Source organism: Phocoena sinus, chromosome 2 (genome assembly GCF_008692025.1).
Source record: "Phocoena sinus isolate mPhoSin1 chromosome 2, mPhoSin1.pri, whole genome shotgun sequence".
NCBI classification, from domain to species: Eukaryota; Metazoa; Chordata; class Mammalia; order Artiodactyla; family Phocoenidae; genus Phocoena; species Phocoena sinus.
The window spans coordinates 24,355,200-24,381,632 of NC_045764.1; the positions used below are offsets into that span (position 1 = coordinate 24,355,200).

General features: G+C 44.4%; 1 protein-coding gene across 4 annotated transcripts in view; it reads left to right on the forward strand.

Annotated features, from left to right (window-relative positions):
• SFMBT2 (Scm like with four mbt domains 2) overlaps positions 1 to 26,433 on the forward strand; it is a 213,189-nt gene that overhangs the window by 169,444 nt on the left and 17,312 nt on the right. For all 4 annotated transcript variants that reach the window (XM_032623494.1, XM_032623493.1, XM_032623495.1 and 1 more), the window contains 5 exons: positions 1,387 to 1,429; positions 3,469 to 3,539; positions 6,141 to 6,280; positions 19,189 to 19,298; positions 25,032 to 25,207. In XM_032623494.1, the coding sequence (XP_032479385.1) occupies positions 1,387 to 1,429; positions 3,469 to 3,539; positions 6,141 to 6,280; positions 19,189 to 19,298; positions 25,032 to 25,207 (540 nt within the window). The remainder of the gene's footprint in view (positions 1 to 1,386; positions 1,430 to 3,468; positions 3,540 to 6,140; positions 6,281 to 19,188; positions 19,299 to 25,031; positions 25,208 to 26,433) is intronic.

Genomic DNA, 26,433 nt, shown 5'->3' on the forward strand with positions numbered 1-26,433 from the left:
CATCACGCACTTCAGGCATCTCAACCTAATTAGCAAAGACTGAGTTAGGCAGGTGAGTCTACACTCATTTTTCACTTTAGAGATCACGGAGTTCATACTTTTTCATAGTAATTACAGGCAGACCTCTTGTCACAGATACTGCGTTTTTTACAGATTGAAGGTTTGGGGCAACCCTGTGTCAAGCAAGGCTATGACGCCCCTTTTCCGACAGCATTTGTTCACTTCGTGTCTCTGTGTCGCATTTTGGTAATTCTTGCAATATTTCTCACTTTTTCTGTATTATTGTATTTGTTGTGGTGATCTGTGATCAGTGACCTTTGATGTTACGACTCACTGAACCTCAGATGATAGCTAGCATTTTTTAGCAATAAAGTGTTTTTTAATTAAGGTATGTACGTTGTTTTTTTAGACGTAATGTTATTACACACTTAGTAGACTACAGTATAGTGTAAATATAACTTTTATATTCACTGGGAAACGAAAACGTTCCTGTGACTCTTTTATTGCGATAGTCACTCTGTTGGGGTGATCTGGAACTGAACCCACCGTATCTCTGAGGTCTGCCTGTACTGGAATTGGGTACTAAATAAAATCAAAAATAGATGAAATTTGAGTCACTATTTCTCTTATTTATTTTTGTTTTCGTCTTATTTCTCACACATACATTTTGCTTTGAAGAGGCAAAGTCAAACTCTGACAGCTTTAGAAAAGTTCTGTTAGAATTAATTTTTGCTAATGTTGGAAGATGCAGGCTTATCTATGCCCAAATTTATATATGCCAGAAGCTCTGGTCTGTCTTTGTGAAGGTGACTCTAACCAGTTATAAATATAAACTGGAAATGTTCTTAACCCCAAGTTTATTATTGGCTGGTTTATGTCACTATTTGACAGACGTATATGTTTGCTAGGCACCAATCCTCCTTTTAATGATAAAACGTTGTAGTTTATAAACATGCCTCTAATCCTAATTTGGGAGCATGCTGCTATGGTAAAGTTTTTTGACTTATCAGATTTTCTGCGGGGAAAAATGTCATCTGGGTAATCACGCTTATACCAATCCATCTTACCAGCTGTGTTCCTGGGAGGTCTGATATGTGTGCTCTTTTTCTTTTTATTAGAAGCACATTTTAGAATAAAGTAGCCAGTGTAGTGATAAAGTTAAATGTACTAAATCCTATTTAGAGTTCATTTCTGAAAAGTCAAAGTCTATTTTATGCTAGAAAAAATTAAGATAAAATTGTGACCTGAATGAAATAACTTTTCAGTTTTTAAATTGTTACTTTAAAACAGACAGTTCTATACCTACCGAGCCATTTTTAAAAATTCTTCTTCCTAGCTAGCTATCAAAGCTGCTTTTCTTTTTTTCCCTTTTTGCCTGTTTTACAGCACAAAAGAAGAGAAAGATTGCAGTTGTGCAACCAGAAAAACAGTAAGTTTGTTTTTTCACAAAAACTCCGTGGTAAACTCTGAAGTGTCTTTCAAGAGGATGGGAAACAGGGCTGTTTTCATTAGAGAGCTAGTCAACACCTAGCACAGTAGTAGAGGGGACAGTAATACGTAGCTCCTGTTATTTATTGTGCATCTATTATGTGCAGGACACAGGTCTTGCTTCTAAAGCAGTTTCTTCTCCAGATCGTAACTTCTCACTTTCCTCCCAGCTCAGCCGACCTGAAGGATGCCCAGTGTCCAGCATTGCTGGTAAAGGCACTCCGTGCTCAGGGTTCTTAATGCCCCCAGGGGTCCTACAGAGCTGCCCGTCCAGGCCTCGGCTCTGCCCGCTCCCAGCCCAGTGAGCTGGAGCAGGTTGCTTTATTTCTCCCCATCTCAATGCCCTCCTCTATAAAATACCCATTTCTCAGGTGTTTTCGGAAGATTAAATTAGATTCTACGTGAAAATGTGTGGGCCCTCCGTTGCTGAATAAATGTAGGTTACGCCACATTTCTATTGTAATTTTATGAGGAAGGAGGGTGTTTGACCGCCTGTGGACAGGCCGGCTGTATATTTTTTGGAAAATCGTCACTGTTGGTAACATTCTTACATGTTGGAGAAAGTCTGGAATATACTACGATGCACATCCCTTACCAAGTCATTATGTTTTCTTAGTAGACTGTTGGAAAGGGAATTGAAAACAGCGGGTTTTTTTCATGTACCTGAATTGAAACATAAATAAAATGAAATTGAATAATAACTGCATGGTTATTTGATGCAAATAACAGTTTTCTTGGTATTCTTTTTACATTTCTAACAGTGTTTCAGGTTAATCATCTCACTCCAGTTTTATCTGGATAACATTGAAATAGAGAGGAAAAACTAAACTAACAGTCACGTCATGGAGGCCAAATTTGAATTCACGACTCCTCAATTTGCAGTCCGTGGATCAATGGTTTTCACCCTTTACTCGCATCTGTCACTAGACAGCTCGTTAAAACACAAGTTGCTGGGCTCTGTCTGCAGAATTTCTGACTCAGGATGTCTGTGGTGGGGCCTGAGCATCTCCAGGTGTAACAGGTTCCCAGGTGATGCTGATCTGACAGCTGGGGGACCCCACTTTGGGAACCAGCACCATAGATGACCCCACTAAGATCTCTCGTTACCGTTTTCTTGGAGTTTATATAGTTTTCCAGCTATGCGGTTTCTACACAGCCAACCTGTACATCCCCGGGAAAGCCAAGTTGCCTCTTTTCCCCTAAGGTGACAGTTTTTTTTTGTTTGTTTGTTTGTTTTTTTGCGGTACGCAGGCCTCTCACTGTTGTGGCCTCTCCCTTTGCGGAGCACAGGCTCCGGACGCGCAGGCTCAGTGGCCATGGCTCACGGGCTCAGCCGCTCCGCGGCATGTGGGATCTTCCCGGACAGGGGCACAAACCCGTGTCCCCCGCATTGGCAGGCAGACTCTCAACCACTGCGCCACCAGGGAAGCCCCAAGGTGACAGTTTTTATATTTGTTCAGCAGCTTTTTACTGAACAACAGCACAGACTTCCGTCATAGACTCATAAACCTACTTCACATTTTAAGAATCATCACTTCTTAGATTTTCTTTGGAGATTTTGTTTTCAGTGCGGCCGTGACCCACACAAGCATGGACGCCAGAAATCAAAAGTCAGCAGAAAGTCATTGATGAGAAGTCTGACTTTAATTAAAGTGGATGCAAGCTGACTTTCTGCGTGTCCTAAATATAATTAAGGACATTATTATAATTCTGTAACAAGCGACAAGCCCAGGAGTGACGTAGAGGAATCTCAGTGATCAGTGATGACCCCTCCAGGGGCTGGAGACCCATAGGCTTCTTGGAATTATTGTAAGACCTGCCTGCAAAGATCTTACCTGTTGTTATACACGCACACATTGTATCTGACCACATTCTTAGCTTAGATTTCTCTAATAGTTGCTTTAAGTTATGAAAAGACTTTGGAAGGTACCAGTTTCTTCTAAAGCGTGAAACCCATGGGAGTTTTTTCTTTATCCACAGATCATCGTCCACAGTGCCTGTTGAGAAAATACCTCACGACCTTTGTTTATTCCCTCACCTGGACACCACAGGTAAACGAGCTACTTAGGACGCCCTGACGCTTCCCAGTATGTCGCTGTGACTGGAGACATGGATATATTTTTAGGTCAACATGAGAATACTCAACTTTGAGCCAACTGGCTTTTTTTCTTGCTGCTTATTTACAGATACCTACTCTTTTAAAAAAAAATTCTAAGCTAAATTCTTGGTGCCTCTTCTTTTCTGCTTCTTGGTCGGTAGCTCTAGACACTTCCCTTGGTCTGAGGAAAAGGGTCTGTGTGTTACTTGGAAATTACGAGCCCAGTTAGGACTGTGTATCATGAATAATCATGTGGAAAAAGAAGGAGTTGAAAATATCGTTATCAGGCATTTCTTTTTGGACATTTCATGCCAGTTACACTTGCATGTTTACACTAGTGGTTAATCCTTAAGTCCCTGTGAGCTTTTGAATTGTTCCCTAAAACCCTCTGTTTGAATAGCTGGTTGGGAACAGTATATGTGTTTTAATGTATAAAGTCCTGTGTCTTACAATAACCTTTAAAAACACAGACGTGAATTACCCTTTGACCACAAATCTGATTATAGACATCTTTGTACATTAAGTAATATATTTGATTAAGAATTCTATTTTCCAGCCAAAACGAAGCCTGTTCTGAATTCCAGGATTAAAACCTATATACCGTGGAAGAATCCTATTAGGCAAAGGTTTCTTTGTAGTAAAGAGAGCAGTTTTGTGAGTAGACTTACTAAGGTTGTTTTTTCCTAAAGGTCTGGGCAGAGTACTCCTATCCCCAAATTTCCATGTAAATGCAGCTATGGACTTTTTTTTTTCCTGTTGTATAAAATTCAAACTTCAGAATGGTTTTAAAAGAACCATGTCATCTTTCAGAGTTGGTAATTGTTATTTTACTCCTTTTTTTTTTGCGGTACGCGGGCCTCTCACTGTTGTGGCCTCTCCCGTTGCGGAGCACAGGCTCCGGACGCGCAGGCTCAGCGGCCATGGCTCACGGGCCCAGCCGCTCCGCGGCATGTGGGATCTTCCCGGACCGGGGCACGAACCCGTGTCCCCTGCATCGGCAGGCAGACTCTCAACCACTGCGCCACCAGGGAAGCCCCTACTCCTTCTGTTTTATACCCAGAAAAGTAACATGTCTCCCTCCTTACCCGTTGGTTCTCAGTTGAAGTCCTGTGAAAACAAAGCTTCCCAGACTGTCAAATCACCATCCCAAATGAATAACAAGTTTTTATACAGAAAGGAAGTTTTCATACTGTTAGTGCAGCTTGACTTGGAACAGTGGCAGGAGAAGATGAGTCTCAGCTGGCTGTGTGACCGCAGCCCATGTGTGTAGACATCAGGACGCATCCCAGTGATGACAGGGATACCTCACCATTTAGTTGTTCTGCTTTTTCCGCATGGCAGCTTGAGACACAATTAGATCAGCACCTTGCCCTTTTGCTTTATAAGTAGGAAGGCTAATGAGGAAGATGCAGAGTTAAGCCCCTGGGAGGCGCATTTCACATCCATGGACTGGCAAAATGAGGAAGCTTGACCATACCTAGGGTTGGCCTGGGTATGGGGCAAAGATTAACAGATACACACTGCTATATACAAATAGATAACCAACAAGCACCTACTGTATAGCACAGGGAACTCTACTCAGTACTTGGTAATAACATATAAGGGAAAAGAATCTGAGAAAGAATATAGATACATACATGTATATGTATGACTGAATCACTGTGTTGTATACCCGAAACTAACACAACATTGTAAATCAACTAGACTTCAGTTGAAAAAACAAACAGGAACTGGGCAGTGCTTATTCGAGTGTAATTTGGGTCCCTGTGGTGAATAGCTTGGCCGCTTCTAGTAAAAGAGGGTACACAGACCCAGTGGCTGAGTGACTCCACCCCTTGTTGTAGACCTGGAAGAATCTCTTGTCCGTAAGCAGGAGTGGATTTTCACAGTTGTGTTCATGAAGGCACCATGGGTAATATTTAAAAAGCAGAAACAGCTAAATGTCCATCAGTAAGAGAACAGAAAATCCAATTGTGTTATATTCACCCAGTGGAATACTACACAAAGAGAAAAGTGAGTGAATTTTCTGGATATGCATTTACCCGTTTGGGTGGATCTCAGAAACCTCATGTTGAACTGACAAAATGTTGCAGAAAACCTGTATGGAATATTTTAAAAATAACCTAAGTATCCTGAATTGCTTGCGGATACACATATATGTTGTGTGGTAAAGTCTCTAGACTCTCGTGGGAATGGTAAATGCCAGCTTCAGGGTAGTGGGTTCTTTCTGGGGGGTTGGGTGCGGGATTTCCTGAGGTAGGTTAGGGGAACTTAGCTGTGTAACTGGTGTTTTTCTCTTTAAGCTACGTTGGAGGATACCTTAGTTGTCATTGTCTTATTTTCTGTGTTTTGTGTGTGTGTTTTGAATCCTGCATAATAAACAGAAGATTCATTTATATGGTAGAAAAAATAATCAGGATTCCTAAGATATTACTGTGGATGTAAAACGTTCTGATATGAAGACACAGTGCACCTCTGGCTAGTTTTGCCAGCGCAGTAGGTTAAGCAGGTTTCTCCGGTCCAAAAGCATCAGCTGTGTTTCTCTTCCCTGCAGGTACCGTCAACGGGAAGTACTGCTGTCCTCAGCTTTTCATCAACCACAGGTGTTTCTCGGGCCCCTACCTCAACAAGGGGAGGATTGCGGAGCTGCCTCAGTCGGTGGGACCAGGCAAATGTGTGCTGGTCCTTAAAGAGGTAAAGCACATCCACAGCCACAGGGGACTGGTTTTCACGGGGTGGTGGCCACGTGGGCACAATCCCTGAAGAAGGGGGTCATAGGAATTTGAGTCCATTCAGGCAACATGTACCATGACATGCACGTCTTTCCTCTCAATCCTGCGAGCTGGAGGCTGGTGGTACGAAGATAGAAATGGCGTTCCTGCCCCGGAAACACTCCCTGTCTAGTGGGAGGGATGTGCCTTCCCTGCTCTACATTTGAGTAAAGTCTTTTGTGAATCATCGCTTTTTTGTTTAAAAAGATGGCCTATTTTGAGCCTTTGTGTAGGTACATTCCTGTTTTCTGTGACAAAAAAGCACCCCCGAAACATCAAACTATACCATGATGAGCGTGTTTTAATTCCTTGGGCACAAGGATCCAGTTATCCATTTATCCGTCCATTTATCCATTGAACAAATGTGTGTTCGGCAACTTCTGGGAGCCAGGCACGGCATCAAGTACCAGGTCAAGAAATAAACACCCCCTGCCCTCTGCGCATTTGGGTTTCACGGTCCTCTTGGGGAGATGACATAATTCTAAGTGAGACGTACAGTCGGGTGAAGGCTCGGTGGAGATCAGAGCGTGTGGTCTGGGCGCAGGGTGGGATGTGACGGATCTCTGGATGTGACACTTGACCTGAAGTAGGCAAAGTGATGGCGCCTTGAGTGCACAACACAGATAAGGCTGCACCGGTGGAGTTCAGGGTGGTCACGTGTGGCTGGAGGATAGCATTGGTCCTTACGTATAGGTGTAAGATTCACTGGTATAAAAGAGTATGTTATGTTTTGAAAAGAGAAAATGAGAAATCTGGCTGGCCTTCGGCCTCAGCAGGAGGCAGGATGGAGGAGAGGGTCTGCCTGGGAACGGCTTCCCTGGCATCCTGAGGGATATGGGGCTGAAGCTGTGGGTGACTGGAGCCTCCAGGTGACGCCGCGCCCGTGCAGTTCCCGCCTTGCGAGAGCCCCTGTGAGATTTCACATTTCACTTCGCCCAAAGAGGAAGAGATCATTGCAGCAAAGCCAGAATGCGTTTACTTTTCAGGCTATCAACAGTATTCGCAGTTAAAGACTTTCTCATATTTCGGAAAAAATCTGTTTTAGAGAAAATATTGGGGTTACAGTTGAGAAGCAACCCTGTAAGAAAGGGACCAGGCTACTGCTGTTGTTATTTGCTCAGGCGAATTTGACGTAGAAGATGCATAGCAGGTGCTTCCTGCCCGTCCTGAGCTTTCAGTCATGGGAGGGACGGACAAGCCAGTAGCATCTTCAGGGTAGTCAGTATCTCAGAGTGGGCTCAGGGCCTTGGAGATCTCGGGGACTTCCTGCACGGTCTGTGGGGTGGGAGAAGGGGGCAGCCTGCCCCAGGGGATGGAAAAGCATCTGGGAAGCCTGGAGCATTGGTGGGATCACGGGAAGGAAAACAGGAAGGAATGCTTGCAGCGCCTTAAATATGAGGACCATAGGGACTGGCGTGGAAAATGCAGAAATTTGAATCCAGAGTCTCCTGCGGGCCAGGACCCCGTCCTGGGCGCTTTGCCTGTGTCCTTATTTAGACTTGCTTTTCTTGAGATCTGTCACCTTCATGCTTCACGTTCTGAAATCAAACAGTGCAAGGCTGGCGCCCAACCTGAGTGGCGAATGGATCCCATTGATGAGAAGTTAAAGGGAGATGGTGGCCGAGGAGGGGGTGGGGCAGCCCCTCTCAAAGGCCATCGGGGATGCTGGGGAGTGAGCTCCAGCCAGCAGCCAAGACATGGTGTACGGCCCCAGCTTGGCCCATAATATTTATTCTTTCCATCTGACTGTTTACAGGGTAGGCAGGCGACGAGGAACCCTCCCCTGCAGGGTGAGCCCAGAGACGTCGTGCTTTGTAAAGAACACGAAAACCCCACATAAATAAGGGTCACTTCTTTTTTCTTTTTTAAACATCTTTATTGGAGTATAATTGCTTTACAATGGTGTGTTAGTTTCTGCTTTATAACGAAGTGAATCAGTTATATGTATACATATGTTCCCATATCTCTTCCCTCTTGCGTCTCCCTCCCTCCCACTCTCCCTATCCCACGTAGGGTCACTTCTTTTTTTTTTTTTTTTTTTTTTTTTTTGCGGTATGCGGGCCTCTCACTGTTGTGGCCTCTCCCGTTGCGGAGCACAGGCTCTGGACGTGCAGGCTCAGCGGCCATGGCTCACGGGCCCAGCTGCTCCGCGGCATGTGGGATCCTCCTGTACCGGGGCACGAACCTGCATCCCCTGCATCAGCAGGCGGACTCTCAACCACTGCTCCACCAGGGAAGCCCGAGTCACTTCTTTTAAACTCACCTTCCAGCCCCAGATATAAGACTGAATTACCAAGGTAGAACTCTTTATCTGTTGACACCTCTTTTGTTGCTGTAGGATGAAAGGGGAAGGTATCAGCAATTCTATTTACATATCCCTAACACGCACACCGAGAAAGAGAATTTGCTCACTTAGTGCAGTGAACTCTGGATCACTCGTATTCTTTCTGGGAACCGATAAGTACAGAAATCAAAATATCCAACAATCCAAAATTATTAACGGTTAATCCGAAGTTTGCTTCAAGGATGGCAAATATAATTAATTTCTCAATGACTCAGGACCCCCCCATTATTAACATCTGTCCTTTGTATCATGCTGTTATAGTACAGCGCCTTGCACGTCGCAGATACCCAGTGAACGCACACTGAGTTCTGCATCTGCCTGACCGTTCTCTCTTCTTGGTGCCATTTCTCACCATGTTACTCACTGGGTCAGCCTCTGATGTTCCCAGTTCCTTTTAGGTTTTCTGCCTTTACTCCCTCGGGCTGGGAAATCAGCTAACAAATTTAAGTCAACTTCTATCCATCGACTGAACTTTATTTATTGAGCTCCTACTCGCCGTAGAGCCCTTGAATAGAACCGTCGAGGGGGTTCAGCTGCAGCAGAGGTTACTTCCAGGTAGGGAAGGTTAAGGAGGGCCCAGTGAGATCTTCCCAGGAGTCAGCTCAGCAAGCTCAATGCCCAGAGGCCCTTCTTACTGCCAGGGCCGATGCCTCGGAGCGTGGAGGCTGCTGGAACACTGCCCCTGGACAAGTGAGCACTTACTGTGCATTTAAGTCGGCACAGACCACAGATCCCGCAGGTGGTAGATTTGGTCTAAGAAGAAACCAAGCCCAGGTTACATGTAGGGATCTCTGTCACTGTATAAAATATAGCCCCTAGACCTAGTGGACTCTCTTGAGTTCCCCAGTGCTTTCAGCCCTTGAGGGCACCCTTGCCATGGCCACGTCACCCGCCTGAATTTGTGCCTGGTTGTGTTGCCAGTGATCAGAATGGGACAGGGAAGCTCACAAAAACCTGGCGAATGGATGCGCTCGTGTAAAGTCCCCACAAGACCGTTTCACACCCACGTCCCAGTGGTTCCAGTGAGGTCCTTGGCCACCTGCGGACCCTGTTAACAGACACGGTGGCCTTAGGGTCAGTCTCTCTTTGGGGCTTGGCTAGTTTACTACATAATTTTTTTAGAATTCAGCAGTAGTTAGCCCTGATCAATTCTCTGATAGGTGCCAGCAATCAAGTTTAAAAGCTAGGCCAGAGGGACTTCCCTGGTGGCGCAGTGGTTGAGAGTCCACCTGACGATGCAGGGGACACGGGTTCATGTCCCGGTCCGGGAGGATCCCACATGCGCGAGCGGCTGGGCCCGTGAGCCATGGCCACTTGAGCCTGCGCGTCCGGAATCTGTGCTCCGCAACCAAAAAAAAAAAAAAAAAAAAAGCTAGGCCAGAGCAGTGTTCTGATGACAGGAACTAGTTTTTTGCTGATGTTCAGAAAATGCATGAGGCAGGAAAGAAAGAAAAAGAAAGAAAGCACTTCAGTTCTGTGAGTGCAAGAAAAATGTAAGTCCCACCAAGCCAGTGTTGATGCTAATACTCCTGCTTCAGCCCAGGACCTGGGCATGGTTTCCAATTGCATTTCACTTACAGAGAATGAGGGCATTAGAGCAAAGACACAGCACGTTCGCTTCTTCAGGCCATCAGGGGTGTTAGTAGTTAAACGTTTTTCTGTCTTTGGAAGATGTAGAGTGATGGCTGTTTTCCCTCTGTCTGGTTCTTGGAGAAATACATAAGGTCTGTGGGCATGGATGTGGAGCTGGCCTTTGGAGAGGGGTCCTGAGTGCTGAGAGGGTGGTGGACCAAAGGAGAGGAAGTTTCTGGCAAACGGGAGGATGAACGCCTGTTCACTTTCTGGGCAGTGAGCGTCCTGAGCTTGAGTAGGGTTGAGGGCGTAGGGACCTCGATTCCAGAAGGAGGGCGGTGGGGGGGGGGCAGGCAACCTCTAAGATCAGGAGCCCAGTCAGGTCCAGTCACCTCGAACAAGGGGCTCCCAGCGAGTAGCCTGGAGGGGAGGGGGCAGGTCGAGCCCATCCACAGCCCCTCAGGTCCCCGGGGCGTTTTGTGGGACCCCCGGGTACAGTCGCAGGGAGAGTGTGCCCTGTGACGACAGACAGGAAGTGATGGTGTTTGTCATAAATGAAACTCGCAAGATCAGGATGGTCGTCACCAGCCAGGACTGTCCTTTTCTATCCCCAGTACTTTCCCATGCACACCTGCCCCAGTAACGCCAGGGTCTCCCCAAGTCAAATAAACTGCAGGTCCCTGGGGGCCCTCGGTGAACTTGGGAGGTTTTGCATCCCAAGCGTCCCACACCTCTGAGATCATCAGCATCGTGGGATGGAGTCTTGTCGTCCATTCGCAGAGGCATTCAAAGAACTTCTGCTTCATGCTTTATATGCAAGCACGTGAGTGGCCAGGTCTGCGGTATTGACTTTGTCTACAGTGCAGTAAGGCAGGCGTTGTGTGCCTGTGTCGGTGTGAGAGAGAGAGAGAGCTGGTGAGCACAGGAGGAAAAGGTGGGGGGGGGGGGGGCATCTGATGTATTCACTCCTGTCCATGTGTACTGCAATGGAAAGTTCAGCTTCTAATGCAGACACACAATGGGAGAACACCGACCGGGTCCTACTGGCAGAAATGGCTCTGAAAACACCCACTCAGGAAGAATGGGAGTCTGTGTTTTCATAGCAACTCTGAAGGCCATGGGTTTGAAGGCAGCCTGCCAGGATAAAATCCCACGTGCCTTACAGAGATTTGGGGGGAGCCCAGGGTTTTTCTTAAACATTATTTGGTTTAAATTATTTGCGGTGTGTAACCTCTGTTTTTAGCAAAAAAGAGAAACGTATCATTTTCGGTGGGGAGTCGATAGGAGTCCTTTTTCCCATTTTCCACATCACCTTCCGATGCGTGAAGCTACAGGTGTTAACGAAATTGCTCCTCAGCAGCAGGGGTGACCTGTGTTTCACTCGCTGCCTTTGGGCAGCAGGGTTTCAGCCGTTTAAGAAATGAACATTTATAGAGGGAAAATCGACAGGTTGTGCCTTTTCTGTGGAAAATCAAAAATATGGCACTGGATTTTTATTGCCTTTTCTTTCTGATGTGGAACTTAGGAGAAAGCAACATGAGTCCTGGACACTCAGGAAACTTTCTGGATCCATGAGCCTCCCTGGTTGCTTCTTTCCCTCTAGCACAACTGTCTGCCCCACTTAGTGGAGATCGCCAGGCTTGGGACCTCTGACTCACCCTGACACTGAGGGACCAGTCTGAATATGATGGGCTAGATGGATAAGATAAAATAAGTGAGGCTAGACACAGCTTCTGCTCCACCAAAGGGGGAAAGTTGTTCCTGATTCGTAAAATACAGAGACACACATATGCGCGCATCCACCCTACACTATCCTCCCCTCACTCCACCCACCTACCCACCTACCCATCCATCCACCATCTGTCTATATCTATCTTTCTATCATTTATCCCTGTATATCATATTCATCCATTCATCTCTCCATCATCTTTCATCTTTCTATCTATTAATCGTTATCTATCTATCTATATCTAGTGTACCTAAAAGAGTCACTTTGGTACTCTTCATCACAATCTGGTCCAGGGATGCAAAGGTTTAGACATGACCCATTGAGCCTTCCTGGGTTTTTAAGAGAGTAGGTTGTGATTAGTTTAACTTTGCAAACAGTGACTGCAGAAATGACTAAGAGCCCTGAGTACTGGTGTGATGATGCCAGAGTTTGGGGTAACTAATTGGGTTGCCACCAGGGCACAAAGGAGCCCAGGCGCGTTCACCTTTATTGAGTAAGATTTTTCTCTCCCTCAGTCTGCTTCTGTGGTCTTAATAGCTCTTTAGCCTCAGAAAGTGCAGAGGTCAGTGGTGTGGGGACTGCTGGGTGTATGCGTATTGTTTTTTGTCCATCCGCACCTTCCCAGGGTCTTCCATTCAGTTATCTGACACTCAGCAGCTATTATACACATCAGAGTGTATCTGATGCATGGTCACATCAGATACACTCCAGCTCTGGGAAGCCAGCAGGGAATGAAACATCATCCATCCATCCATCCCATTCATCCATTTAGTCGGTTCCTAAGCAATTCCTGAGTCATCAGCATGTGCTGGTGGGCACTGTGCTGGAAGCTGGGGAGTCAAGGTGAGCAGGAGATGTGCCCCCCAGGTGAGCTGACAGTCCCCGCTGCAGAGCCTCAGGGGGGAGGACTTAGGCATTTCAGGTTATACTGGAAAGAGGAAGAGTCTTGCCTGAGTGACATCCAGTTAAGTCAGTCAACAAAATCAGAGATGCAGACGTGCCTCTGGACAGTATTCTCCGGTGTTCTTGTTGCTGTTGTTTTAAGCTTATGCTGAACATGAACCCATTAAGAACAATGTACCAAGCCTGTGGGTGGTATAAACTATAGCACATACGTAATGTGTGATTCAGGAATTAGCTAGACGGTGTCCAGGAAGGTTGGCAAAAAAAAGCACAAAGTTTGTTTTTGCTGTGAAGGTTTTATGATTTGCCTGTAAAGATGATAAGACACTTTTGCTGAAATTCCTTATTGTACTGTAGGGTAGGATTCTGTAACAAGAAAATCAGTGGCAAATGCTACCTCCTGGGCCTCCGTTGACATAGAACGTATGGTACCAGATAAATTCTTGGAGTGAATCAATCATTAAGTTTTAGATGTACAGAATAATTTGATCCAATATCAGTGCCCATCTTGAAATTCGTTGAACAAATTCCAAAAAAGTCTTGATTGAGCACCTCCTATCGCCAGGCATGGTTCTAGCTACTATGAAGAAAGCAACAAACAAAATGAAGTCCCTGATTTCTCATCAGGAGGGCAGGTTGGTGAGGCTCCCTTCCTAAGGTTTGCACACGGCTGCCTTCTTGCTGTGTCCCCGCATCTGAGAGGGAGGGCAGGCTCTCTGGTCTCTGCTCACAAGGGCACCCCATCATGGAGGATCCATCCTCAGGACCTCATCTAAACTAACCAATCCAAAAGCCCCACCCCCAGTACCATCACATGGGGGAGGGTAGCGCTTCAACGTAGCAACTTGGCGGGACACACTCAGTCCATAGCAGAAGGGAAAACCACAGGTGGAAAAGAATACCCTGGAAAATAGTCTAGAGTATAAGGGCATTTTGCCGCTGACGGATCGTGAGCTCAGGGCATCGTGGGTGGGTTTGGGAAGCCGCGAGGAGCTTGAGATTGGGGTAGACAAGGGGGAAGCGCAGAGCCGTATGGGAGTGGGATTCTGGACAGAAGGAGAGTTCTAAGAGTGTTGCGTTTCTGGTGACCAAGCTGAAGGAAGGTACAGGGTATGATGGGATTCTCCTGTTCATCTTCCAGGGGGAAGTGGATAATTCCTGAAAATATAGGCTTCTTCGGAGAGTGGTCTTTTAATCAAATTGAAGTGATAAAGTAGGGAGTACTTTGGTGCCGGGGGAAGGGGACTGCCTACCAGGGAAGCACTGGGCTCCCCGACCTTGCCTTTGAGCCTGGGGAGGGGGGCGGAAGGGCCTGCTCTCCGGGTGGTGGGTTGTCCAGGGGAGGTGAGCCTTCCGTTAAGAATCGAAACAAAGGTAGAGGGCAGTTTCAGCCCAAGCAATAGAGTCCACCTGGGAAAACACGTCAGATTATTACTGTTCTTATTACAATTTTTGTAACTAATAACCGAAGGAGAGATGAGCATAGTGATTATTAGGTAATATTTTGGGGGCATATTAGATGCAGCAGTTGCATTAATTTTGGGGACGTGCCCAGAGCAGTCAGTTATTCGGGAGACTGAATGAAAACACCTACGTTTAAGGGTAAATAACTTGGAAAAGTCTTGTGTTTTTTTCCAAGCTTGTTTTGTGCTTTCCTCTGGCTTCTTAGAAGGTTACGTTTGCGCTGCAGAGAAGGAAAGACCCTGCTGCTTCCTCTTTGCTCTTACGAGAACATCTTCCTTTCTTTTCAGTTTTTGGTGGCGTTTACTTTTGTGAGCGTTTAAGAAGAAGTGCTGCGTACTCCATTGATAACACTGTGGACCTCTGGGGGGTGTAGGATAAATGTGACTTCACTCTGGGAAAAGAAGCACAGCTACTACAGTTCGTTTGAAACCCAAACTCCTTCTTTGGGTTTGGAGACGTGTTTTCATTAATATTCTCCATTTAAATCTCGTTACAAAAATAAAACTCTGCTTGTCTGTCTGCTCTGCAACTTGCCGGGCCTCTAATTGTATCGACAGCACAGGTGCTCACATCAGAGTCTTGTCTCATTTTGGTCCTCTCACACTTTATGTATCCCATCCACCTGGCGAAGCCCTACTGATGGAGAAATGGCTGGTTAGGCAAGAGAAATTTTTTATCATTTTATTATTTTAAAAAACCCATTCATAAAATTATCTCCATTTCACCTGATTTTGAAATTGAAAGAAATCATCTTTGAGGCCCATGAGGGCCTTTGATGGTCCCAGTTTCTATAAAAAGCTAATTATTGTAACTGTGGCTCTGGACAGACTGCAGAGCAGAAAGGTCTGCTGTAACAGTGAACATGTTGAAGGGGGCTCCTTTGCATCCAGACTCTCTTCTTTCTGACTTTGCCAGAGAGAGAATATCCTCCTTCCTGTTTCCCTGTGGTGCCAGTCTTTCTCTAAGTGTTTGCCCTAAAGGGGACATCTCCCGCCCTGGCCACTAGAATCAACAGATGACAAACCTTTTGAGGTCAGGAACCTGTCTCTTTCCATTAAGTTAGCCCAGCCTGAGCTGTGGGAGCTTATATTTGCGTTTCGAAGTGTTTTATAATCTTAACACTCAGAGAACTAATTTTCCTATAAGGGTTCCTGCACTTTCAACATCGTTATAACTTTAATCATATGATATAGTTGAGGCTGGAAACGATCTTAGTTACTTTCGGTGTTCAGGGAGAAGTTTTCATGATAGTGCACGTGAAAGGAAATAACGGAATTCCGTGATTTAACAAAGTGAACAGAAAAAAATCCCATCGATTTACGGAATCCTTTGAGTGCTGACCTTGTACCTGAAAGGGCAGGGGCAAGAGAAGGAGACACGCATTCACTCAGGGGCTCCCGGGTACCAGACGCTTGGCGCTGTTTGCTTCTTGCCCTGCCGACACCGCCTACGCTCTGTTCTATTTGTCTCTTCCTCCCTCTGAGGACCCTTCTCTCTTCTCCTGTAACTGACTCACTCACCGTTTTCTGAGCAAACTTTTGCGCCTGATGGAGCAGAGGTAGGAGAACAAGGGGCGCAGCAGGACGGGGCCGTGGAATGCACCGTCGGAGCCCTCGGAGGTTCAGAGAGATGGGAGTGCAATTTGGATTTGAGAATTAGGTCATCGATGCCCTTCAGTTTTGTGTACCGCTTGGAGAAGAAGCCAGATTTGGGTGGGTTGAGAATTGGAGATGAAGAATTTAAAAGTATAGGCTTTTTTTTTTTTGAGAAGTTGGGTTCTGGAGAAGAGGCAGTAGCAAGCGAGTCAGGAGCTTCTAAGGAGAGTTATTTTGCGAAGGTGCTTGACTGAAACGTAAATACAGGCCAATGAGAATAGAGAGATGAAGGCTCAGGGAGAGTTTGTTTTGTGGGTGGATGAGGACTGCTTGGATATCAAGAAGAGGGCTACCTTAAACATTTTTTATATGCCGAGCTGTTACCTCCTTTATTTCTCACAACATCCTTATTACAGGGGAGAAAATCTTTTCCTCTACCCTCTTAGGTTCAGTAGGTAGGTTCTGTAAACTAAACTGACAAAAGACAGATTAACAGGAGAAAAGGGTTGCAAGAAATTAAAACCAAAGAAGCCATTAGGCTTGAGATTTTTACAGACCATTTTCATAAAAGACAGTACATTGTGGAGAGGTGAGCAGACAAAGGGAAAGGGGTCTGGGCGCCGAGGACTGTTAAGTATATGTGGGAATCTAACGGAAGATAAGGGGGTTTTTTTCCTAGTAAGATTTGTTTGTGCAGAGTCCTCTCTGGGCCCGTCTTTGTTTTCTCCAGTGACAAGGGTTGTTCTCCTCCTGGTCCAAGAGCGGGGAACGGGACACTTTCACAGTGTTTCAGGCAGAAAGGGGGAGGGCAGAGAGTTCCTGCAGAGTCTGCTGTGTCTCAGTTGTGTCAGGGAAAAATTAATCCTATGCCAAAGTGGCATATTTTGAGGTGACAAGTTCTGACCCCCTTCATTGTGAACCAGGTAAATGGCAGCGCCCCCATTATACAGATGAGGAAAGTCAATCAAGCATCTTGCCTAAGCTTGATTAGCTTCTAAGGGATGGACCTGGGATCCCATCCCATATCTGTCCAACTTTACAAAGGCTATTGCTCCTCTGTTATAATATACTGTGGGGACTTCTGTGTAGAAGGGTGTTCCCAATAAACATTTCATGAAGCCTAGGAAATCCAGTGAGGCATTGCTCTAGCGCTAATTTCCTCCTTGAGATACTCAGAGCAGTCTTGATGTCAGTTTATTGGGAAGACTGTTCATCAGCTTCACGGCTAACATCCTGTTAGTTAATTGGGGGCAGGGTCTGAGCTACCCTTTGTGATCCAGAGTGTAATAACTTGAATTCTGATGTTTCGCAAGGTACAGTAATTCAGTCTAACTTGGGTCATCATAACAGCTGTCAACTTAGTTATTTTCATGGAGTAACTATCATACACTAAGATGTCAGGTACATAAATGATTCAGCTCGCAATTCCAAAGTTTTATAGAGAGCTTGTTGAATTTAGAGACAATGATGTGGACATTAGGAAAAGCCAGGGGAAAATATTCAGTATCACATGCCTTTTTACGATTTAATTGCTGCCTGTTTCACTCTGAATCGAGCCTCTGGAAGGCATTTTCTCTTTCACAGTCACAAAATGCATTTCTCTGTGCAGCAAATAAGATGTAGCTCTGGGGCTTTCTCAACGAAACACAATGAAAAGATTCAGTTGAAGTTTTATTGTCTGTTGATAAACACTTGGTGCACGATTTCCGCCAGTTTCAAATGGATTTATTTTTACACTCGGTTTCTGCAAATTGTACTGACAGTAAATAATAAAATCAGATGATTATTCTAATAGAGAAGACAAACACAGTAGAACTAACTGCTTGTATTGCTGTGTCCTGGCCTTTTAGCGTCTTGGCTGAAACATGTTCTCTTGATGGGGCTTTACGGGGACCTGGGAACATAGCACAATGCCACCCAGGCAAGAAAAAGACAGTTGCCATGCTGAGTATAGAATATTTCAAGATCGAATCCTCAGTTATGAGAAGGCTTTGTTTCTCTCAATTAAATCAGGGTACAGACCACACCAGTTACATTCCAGAACACACCAGGTACATGAAAACTGGGACTTGAAATTTTCTGCAGCATACTTTTCATCTTTCTTCCCGTTGACACTGTGCTGGTCTCCTTCACAAATAGTAGGCGCTTCAGCGATGTAGCCAGTGTCCTCCCAACTCAATAAGGAATTTTTCTCACTCTCTCAGTGGGGTTTTGCTCCGAAACACGGCACGTGAACTCAGTGCCTGGCTCGTTCCTCTTCTGGACGGGGAGGGGCTTCAGGAACGGCGGGTACTGTGTGCTGTCTGTATGCTCCAGGGCTTGGCACAGGGCAGGTCCTCAGCGAATGGGCGTTTCATGGAATGAAGCCCCCGAGGTCTCAGTGTTCCTTTAGGTGCCGCATTGCATCTTCACATTTTTTTGAGCTCTCTATCCAAATAACAACAGCTCACGAGCATGCCAGAACTCATAAATGTTCATTGCTAATGAGGATTTGCTTATGGGAAACGAGTGCCTCAGAGCATGAAGTTGAGGCTTTAGAAGGGAGATGTCTGGTCCCTCCGGGACTGTTGAAGTGGTTCTGACCACGTGTTCATTTTCTCGCACTTGGGACTTGGGAGTGAAGGGGTGGCTTGAGGAAGCTATCAGATGGTGTTTAGACACTCAGGCTTCCTTTCGAAACACGTCTCTGAGAAATGTCCTGATGTTAAATGTCCATAAATTGGGTCAGCGTCAGGTGAGTTTCAAGTAATTTCTTAGCCCTCCGTACAAGTATCTGAAGCTTATCCAGAAGCGTTGGAACAAACCTCCCATGTCCATCTTAGTGATTCCTTTTGAAATATATTTTTAAGGATAAATGGAATTCTTAGTAACCCGATACTACTGAAGAGGAATCCAGTTGAAGGATGATCCATGGCTCTTTGGAGAAAATGGTTCAGTTTTTCTGCAACCAGGAACATTAGTGAGAACCAGCCATCCCCTCTGGCCAGCGGTTCACACTCTCCCAGGCAGAGGCGTCGGATTTCACGCCCTTTCCTATCCCCTTGATGGCGAGCGCGTCAGTGCCAAGCTGCAAAACATCCTCTCTGACTCCGTCGCAGCCCATTGCTGACGGGAGGTGCCGGGCAAGACAGCTCTGAAGTATCAGCGGCGCGGTTTCTAAAGCATTCTCGTTTGAGCAGAAATGGATGCAGTGGAAGTTCACGGCCGATTCCTTTTCCCAACAGGTTCTTAGCATGATCATCAATGCAGCTTACAAACCTGGAAGGGTATTACGGGAGTTACAGCTGGTGGAAGACCCACGCTGGAATTTTCAGGAGGAGACACTGAAGGCCAAGTAAGTGTTTTCGATTCTGGAAAACCAGGGTTCTCAGCATTCTTCGCCTGCCAGTTTGAAACTTGTCCTTCCGCTTTTTCACATGGCCCCAGAGAAATGGACCAACAGAAGGCTTGTTGTTCTGCAGTTCTGTGCACCACACACAGAGTTTATTGTGTTAAATATTCAGAATAAAAATGTACTGATGGGTTGTTTGCTCCAAAGGGAAACGTTTATATAAAGAGAGGATTTCTCTTATCATTATTATATGTTTTTCATTAACAGATCTTAATATCTGATACTATAGAGTTTATGGCCAGGTCATTCTATAGAGTTTATACCAGATACAATGTTCCTTACTCTGCGACTCTTGACAGTTTTAAAAAAATAGGAAGAACCAATACCTCTCTTTGGTTTTGGTTATATGGCTGTGGCTGGACATGTAGTTGGTCACTTATTTATTTGGAAACAGGCTAATTGGAAAGGTAATGTTTGCTTTGCTTTAAGTTTCTTGATCTCTGAAATTGGGAACACCCCCTGGCTTGCTTTGTGAGAACTCAGTTGTTTAGGAGACAGATAGAAAAAGACCCATGCCTCAAGATAACTTTACGTTTAATAATAGTTTGGGTGGTTTGAGAGGGCTTTTAATATCCACTTAATTCTTTTCAAATGGAATAGATCTTCATCGGTCCACTTCCTGTATAATGGTGTCAAAAGGTATCACTTAGCTGTAACATTTGGAAAATGATGCTGTTTAAACAGTGAACTACTTTTCAATGGCTAGAGCACACCTAAGCCCAGGGAAAGTGCCTGTCCTATTTGTAGTGAAAATTAAGGAATATTAAATAACTTATATGACCAGTGGTATTTTCCTCCATGGTTAACTCACACCAGAACTGAGTACAGACGTGGACAAATTCACAGTTACTCGCATTCATGGTGAGTTATCCACTCAGCCTTTCCTGTGTCTTTTCTGAGCATCTCTATAATTTTAGATTCAGCAAAAGTCATGTATGGTCTAATGATACTCCACTAAACCACAAAAGTTAAAGGGAATACATGTAAATAAGGAGAGTTTTGGTTTGTTGGAAGGTGTCGTGTCAATGAAGGGTGACACCATACCTCACCCTTCCCTTCTTTCCCAAGAAATATTTAATTGAGCTTCACCTGTAGCCCAGAAAAAAATAAAACATGTTATTTTTCCAATCTAACATTCTGTATTTTTCTACTTTATATAAGCTGGAGGTCATCAGACACAGTAGAATACTTTGTTATAACGTCGATTCATACTGGTAGTGGTGGCAGGAAACCCGGGCAAGTATTTATAGAGAGAAACCCTTCTTACGTCTTGTTTTAAAATGTTTCTGTAAAATTCAGTACATCCAAAATACACCCAAGGATATGGAAATAGTAAAAGTACAACGACCTTAAATTCCATTAAAATCTCCCCTGCTCCCTAAGCTAGCCAGAAACTCACTCCGGATTCCCAGAGTGACAGGGAGAGTTCATTTTGCACTGTTGTCACTCATTTTCCCATTGCCAAGTTGATCAGAGCTTTTATGAAACCAGCCTGATACAATCAAAACAGACACAGCACGACCCAGCCCTGCTGTATCGTAAAGGCAACGTATTACCTATCATATCAAACATGACAGCGCGTTCCTTAGCAGAATCTTACACAGCAACTTATAATGAGAAAATGTGTGTCTGAACTGGATTTTCAAGTGTCTGGATCACAGTAGCATCTTAAGCAGCGCTAACAATGACAGATTTACAGTCAGCGGAATATCCCTTATAATACTACATGTTGAGTCACCTCTTTCCTTCTGATGTAAAATGACAACGTTTTAGATCTTGATAACTTGATGTTTTCATTGGTGCAAAAGGGAGGAGAGAGAGTTTGACTTCTTTCCATTTGCTGAAAGGCTAAGATGCTTTCTTTCGTGATAAATTAACTCAGTGAGGGCGGAGACATGCATTTAAGGCATTCAGTGTCTTGGTTGTGGTCCTTGAATTATAAACCACAGAGAGTGTTCTCAGTAAGAAAGGCCATGAGATTCTTCTTCTGTAGAGCTTTGGGAACGCTGTCACTTAGCATCTGGGAGTTCTGATTGGTTTTTTCCTCTTCTTGAAAAGACCATTTAGTTGAGAGGATAGGGGTGACATTGACAAGGGTTGATCTGTAAATAGACGGAAAACGAACACTGTCATCTACAGTTGGCCCAATGATTTTGCCTGTTTAGGCCAACAACCATACCTTTTATGCTAGAACAAATTATCGAAATGTTTGAACAGTGTGTAAGAAGCCTATCATATGATGAGTCTTCAACATGGACTGCAAGGCAGAACCAGGAATAGCTTGTGCTAAAGGAAAAGGGGATGCTAGTGTAGTTCACTTCAGCAGCTCTGGAAGAGAACATTGTTTCTTTCCGATGGATTGAAGTTACTAAATTGACCTACATTATTTAGAATTTGGGGAGGAGGAATTTAGGCTATACCTGGCTATACCTTAGGGGGATTAAAAAAAAATCCAGTCCTATGCTTTTAGAGACATTTACATGTGTTTCCCAACATGTCATAGAATCTTCCTGAGGGGGAAAAATTGTTGACTCTTGTTTGAATGGCTTTTGTGACAACCTTTATAAAAGCCAAGTGGAGGTAAATGCAGAATATTTAAAGTGGAAATATCCTGATGTAATTTTGAGTGAACTAGATTTCATTATCACTTAGGCAGAAGCAACGAGATAAAGTCAAATCTTTACTTTTAGGTGAGTCACGTTCAGCTCTATGGAAATGATATTTTGGTTTCTTTTTTCATAAGCAATGACAATTTTGTGTGTGTTTTCATTTATTTTACCTTTTGGGGGGCATTTATTCATCCCCATGCCTTATGAACAGAAAGATGTAATATTTGACTATCAAGGGGATTTATGTGAAAAAGGATTCCCAAACTGAGAGACTTTTCACTGAAGAAAGATTTTGTTGGTTCATGTGTTAATTTTTACTTTGCTCAGATTTGTGAAATTTGCTCTCGTGAAAATGTATGCTGTAAACATTACGTTAAGCAAGAGGGTGAACCCGTTTCTGAAGAGAAGACTGAATTTCAGCGTGTAATAAATTCATCAGGTTATGGGCGTGGCATTTCTGGGTCACACACAGACCAGTTTAGGATGTTCTGAATTAGAGGTTGTCTTTCATAAAGTAAACGCCCACCCCAGTTATCACACAGAGTTCCCATGACTTGAAATACAGGAATCAAGAAGGAAGCGAGAAATTTCTGAGGGTGAGTACCTTAAGACTGAAAACTAGTGTTGCATTGACCCTAGTTGTAGATTAAGAATCTGTGACCAGTGAAGTAAAAGCTTTGTTTTGAAGGAAGTCGGGGCCATCTCTTACTATTTATTGCTAATGAGAAGAGCGATTTTTCTCACTGTGTGCCGCGCATCCTTATTTCTGCAGTTACCATCTTTTTTTCCCCTTTTAATTCTTCCTTAAATATTTGAGGATGTGAATTCACCTTGACAGACAGGAGCCTTATTCTCCACTGTTATCATAGTCCTGTCACAAGTAAATCTTGCATCACCAGATTTTTTAAAAAGGTCCTGCTATGGGTCATTTTGAAAGATGAATGATAGAACTTAGGCCAAATTGAAGTCATTCTGCTTGGATCAGTGTTGGTGTTTTCACTTTGTATTTCTTTTTGACTCAACATCCATTTTGATTTTTCTCAACTCTTTAACTGAAAGAGAAGAGACCGTTTTCCCCAGAACTCTTGTTTGTCCATCTTCATCTGTCTGTCTCCACCCTGCCACGTGCACTCACATGCGGACATAAATCCCTACTTTGGCTGATAGGAAATTATTGGAAGGCTACCCACACTTCCTTATTGATGTCAGGGGGAAAACCCCTTCATCTACCCTCTCAGGTTCAGTACCTGGGAGCCTGCAAACTAAATTGACAAAAGACAGCAAAAAAAAAAAAAAAAAAAAGACCATTTCTTTCCTGGTGCAATAGATGTACACACAGAAGTGCTCTATGATGTATAACTCAAAGGGACAGTTAGGGTTTGGAGTTTATACCTAAGTCATCCCTAACTTAGTTGGGGGGAAGGGAGTGGGGAGAAAAGGCCTCTGGGGAAGAACAAATAGGTTTCTTTGGGAAAGACAAGTGGGTTTTTAGGAGAAAAACTGGGAGATAAGAAAGTTTGGAATAGTTTGTTTATGCAGGCAGGAGTGGCCTTTCTGTCTTCTTCAAGGCCATGAAACTCCAAGAGGGGATTTATGGTAGGTTTATCCCTAGGATGAGAAGCGACCCCCAAAGAGGGGATTTATGGCGATCCTCATTGCTCAGAAATTTCTGCCTTTAGTCAGATAATGGAAACTCCAAGAAAGCTGCTTTCTGCATCTGTTGAATCGTAAACATCTTCCTCTTAAAATAGTCTTTGTGTGCACTCTGAGACTCTGAGTGGGTCCCCACATTCACAGCAGGGAGGCAATCCTTCCTGGTCCCTCCATCGTTGCTGCCTTCCTGTACTGTTTCAAAGTGTGCTCCCAGTCAGCCCTGCAGTCAGGAGGGTGGACAGCAGGTACTCTTAACAACCCTTCTGGACCCAGACAGCCATTCTGTTTTTCACTTCCTCTATTCAGTAAATTACACGAGATAGTCAGCACTTTATTATGATATAAGCTTTGTGTTGGATGATGGTGCCCAGCCATAGGTTAATAAGGTAGGCCAGGCGAAGCTCTGACGTTCGGTAGGTTGGGTGCGTTACATGCATTTCCGACTTACGATATTTTCAACATAAGGTGGGCTTATTGGGATGTAACCCCCATCGGAAGTCAAGGAAGATCTGCGTACAACTGTGTAAAGGAGCAGGTTGACACGGCTGGTGGGGCAACTGACAAGGTCAGCCTTCCCTGGTGGTTCTTTCTCTCTCGATTTTGCGTCGTTTTCCAAAAATTAACACAAGCGCTCTCAGCCAGAGCTCCCACTACGTGCAGTTTTCCTGGAAAATAAATTATCGTTCAGGATTTCAACTTGAAAATTAGGGTGCACATCAAGGACATAGTTTAATAGGCCCAGCTATTTTGATGTATTCTCATTTCAGTGGACTCTTAAGTTTAATGAGATGCGAAGTAAATAAAGACATATGATCTGTTGCCAACTGAGAAGTTTATCATTATTTTATACCAACGATAGTTTTAAAAACTGTATTGAAAGGTGACTCAAACTATTTCGAAGAGCTCACCTTTTCAGCCAGCATGGTTTACATCATTATTAAATAGGCATTTGGATGAGGGCTGTAGTACTTATTTTTAAAACAGGAGTCCATCCAACCTGATTTCCAGAAGATCTGGTCTCTAGTTTTTCGTTGGTGACTTCATGTGGTTTTTCTTGGGGAGGAGAAAGGTTTTATTTCTCAAAGGTCATGAGCAACGAGTGACACTATCTAGATTCCAGAAGCATCCTGGAGGGGTGTTCAATTACGTAGACCCTGGTGAGAATATGCCAACTGGGAATCTTTATTTTGGAATCCTGTTTTAGCCTGGTCACCACATACATTGCCCATGGCGCTGGGCATTTCTTAAATATATTTTTGTGAACTCATAAGGAACAACGAAAACAAATGACAGAGAAACCACACACAACCTGCTTTGTTTTTAGAAAGTGAATGGGCCGCTTTGGAATCCACTGTACAAAATAGATCTGAGTAAGTGTGTGGTCTCTCCATCACTTTTTCTTCTTTGTTTCTAGGTATAGAGGCAAAACATACAGGGCCGTGGCCAAGATCGTCCGAACATCTGACCAAGTAGCGGATTTCTGCCGCCGTGTTTGTGCCAAGCTCGAATGCTGTCCAAATTTGTTCAGTCCTGTGCTGGTTTCTGAAAACTGCCCGGAGAACTGCTCCATTCACACCAAAACCAAATACAGTAAGTGCAAATCTGAAAGGAACGTTGGTCTGTGGGCCTACCCGCAGACCATGTAGTTGGTGGGCTGTTTTTTTGTTTGTTTGTTTATTTGTTTGTTTTTGTTTCAACACCTTTTGCATAGTTTTTCCTAGGAATTGCTACGGGAGAATTCTTTAAGGTTTACTTAGTAGATACTTGTTTCTCTCCTAGAATAAGGAAGGGATGGGGATGTCTCCAGCTCTGCTGCGACCACACTCCAGGATGAGCTGCTTTGTGGTTCTCTCTAGGTGTCAGACACTAATGGATAAGTGTTTGTTCACACCCAAGAACCCCATGGCGTTTCTTGACAGTTTTATAAGTGCCGTCTTTACGGACCAAATTCAAGTGGAAGGTACTGGAAGTAGACAGCTTTAGTCCTGAAAGAAACCTACACTAGTCGGTCATTTTGCATATAAGGAATTTGAGGTGTGGAGGCTGAGTGACTTTCCTCTCAGGTACTGTGGTGTGGGGATGTGTGGACACGTGCTTCACCGCAGGGTGGGAAACAGCCGCCGTCATCCAGGAGCCGTGCATTTGGTATTTTCCTTTGTATGCCTCCAGCCACAGATAAAGTTTCCTTTGGTGCATCTGGTTCTTTTCTGGAATAATGGGAGTTCCATATGGAACAGTTGAGGCTTTGGCTAATGAGGAAGCATCTCAGTGTTGATCATAATTGAAAACTGGACCCATAATAGGTTTTAGTTAGTTGATTATACATTCAAACGATAAAATATATCAATCATTATTGAAAGTTGGTAAATAATTTTCTAACTATTGCTCTAGGAGGTAATACAGACGTATAACTCTGTTATTGAATTCAGAAGTAATGAAAGTCTCCACTGAGAGAAAAGAATAAAGTGTATAGTTACGTAGTAGGGAAGGAACACTGTTTGAAAAGACAGAAGGTGCCCCATTAATTTGGGCTGTGTGTTTGCCGGTTGGTCTCGGTCAGGTCGAGGGATGGGGAAATCCTTCGTGACCAGGGCCCTCCAGTAGGTGTTCACTGTGTTTGTTCATTCTTCAATCTCCGGTGGCAGCGGTTGCCACCACTGTGTGCAGCGTTTGGGGCAGGGAAGGGGAGCAGAGAGAAACTCCTGAAACAACTCTAAGCTTGTTTGGCTCACCTTCTGTCTCAGTCTGCTCTGGCCGCCACAGCAAAGTCCCACAGACTGTGGGGCTTAAACAACAGACATTCATTCCTCCCAGTT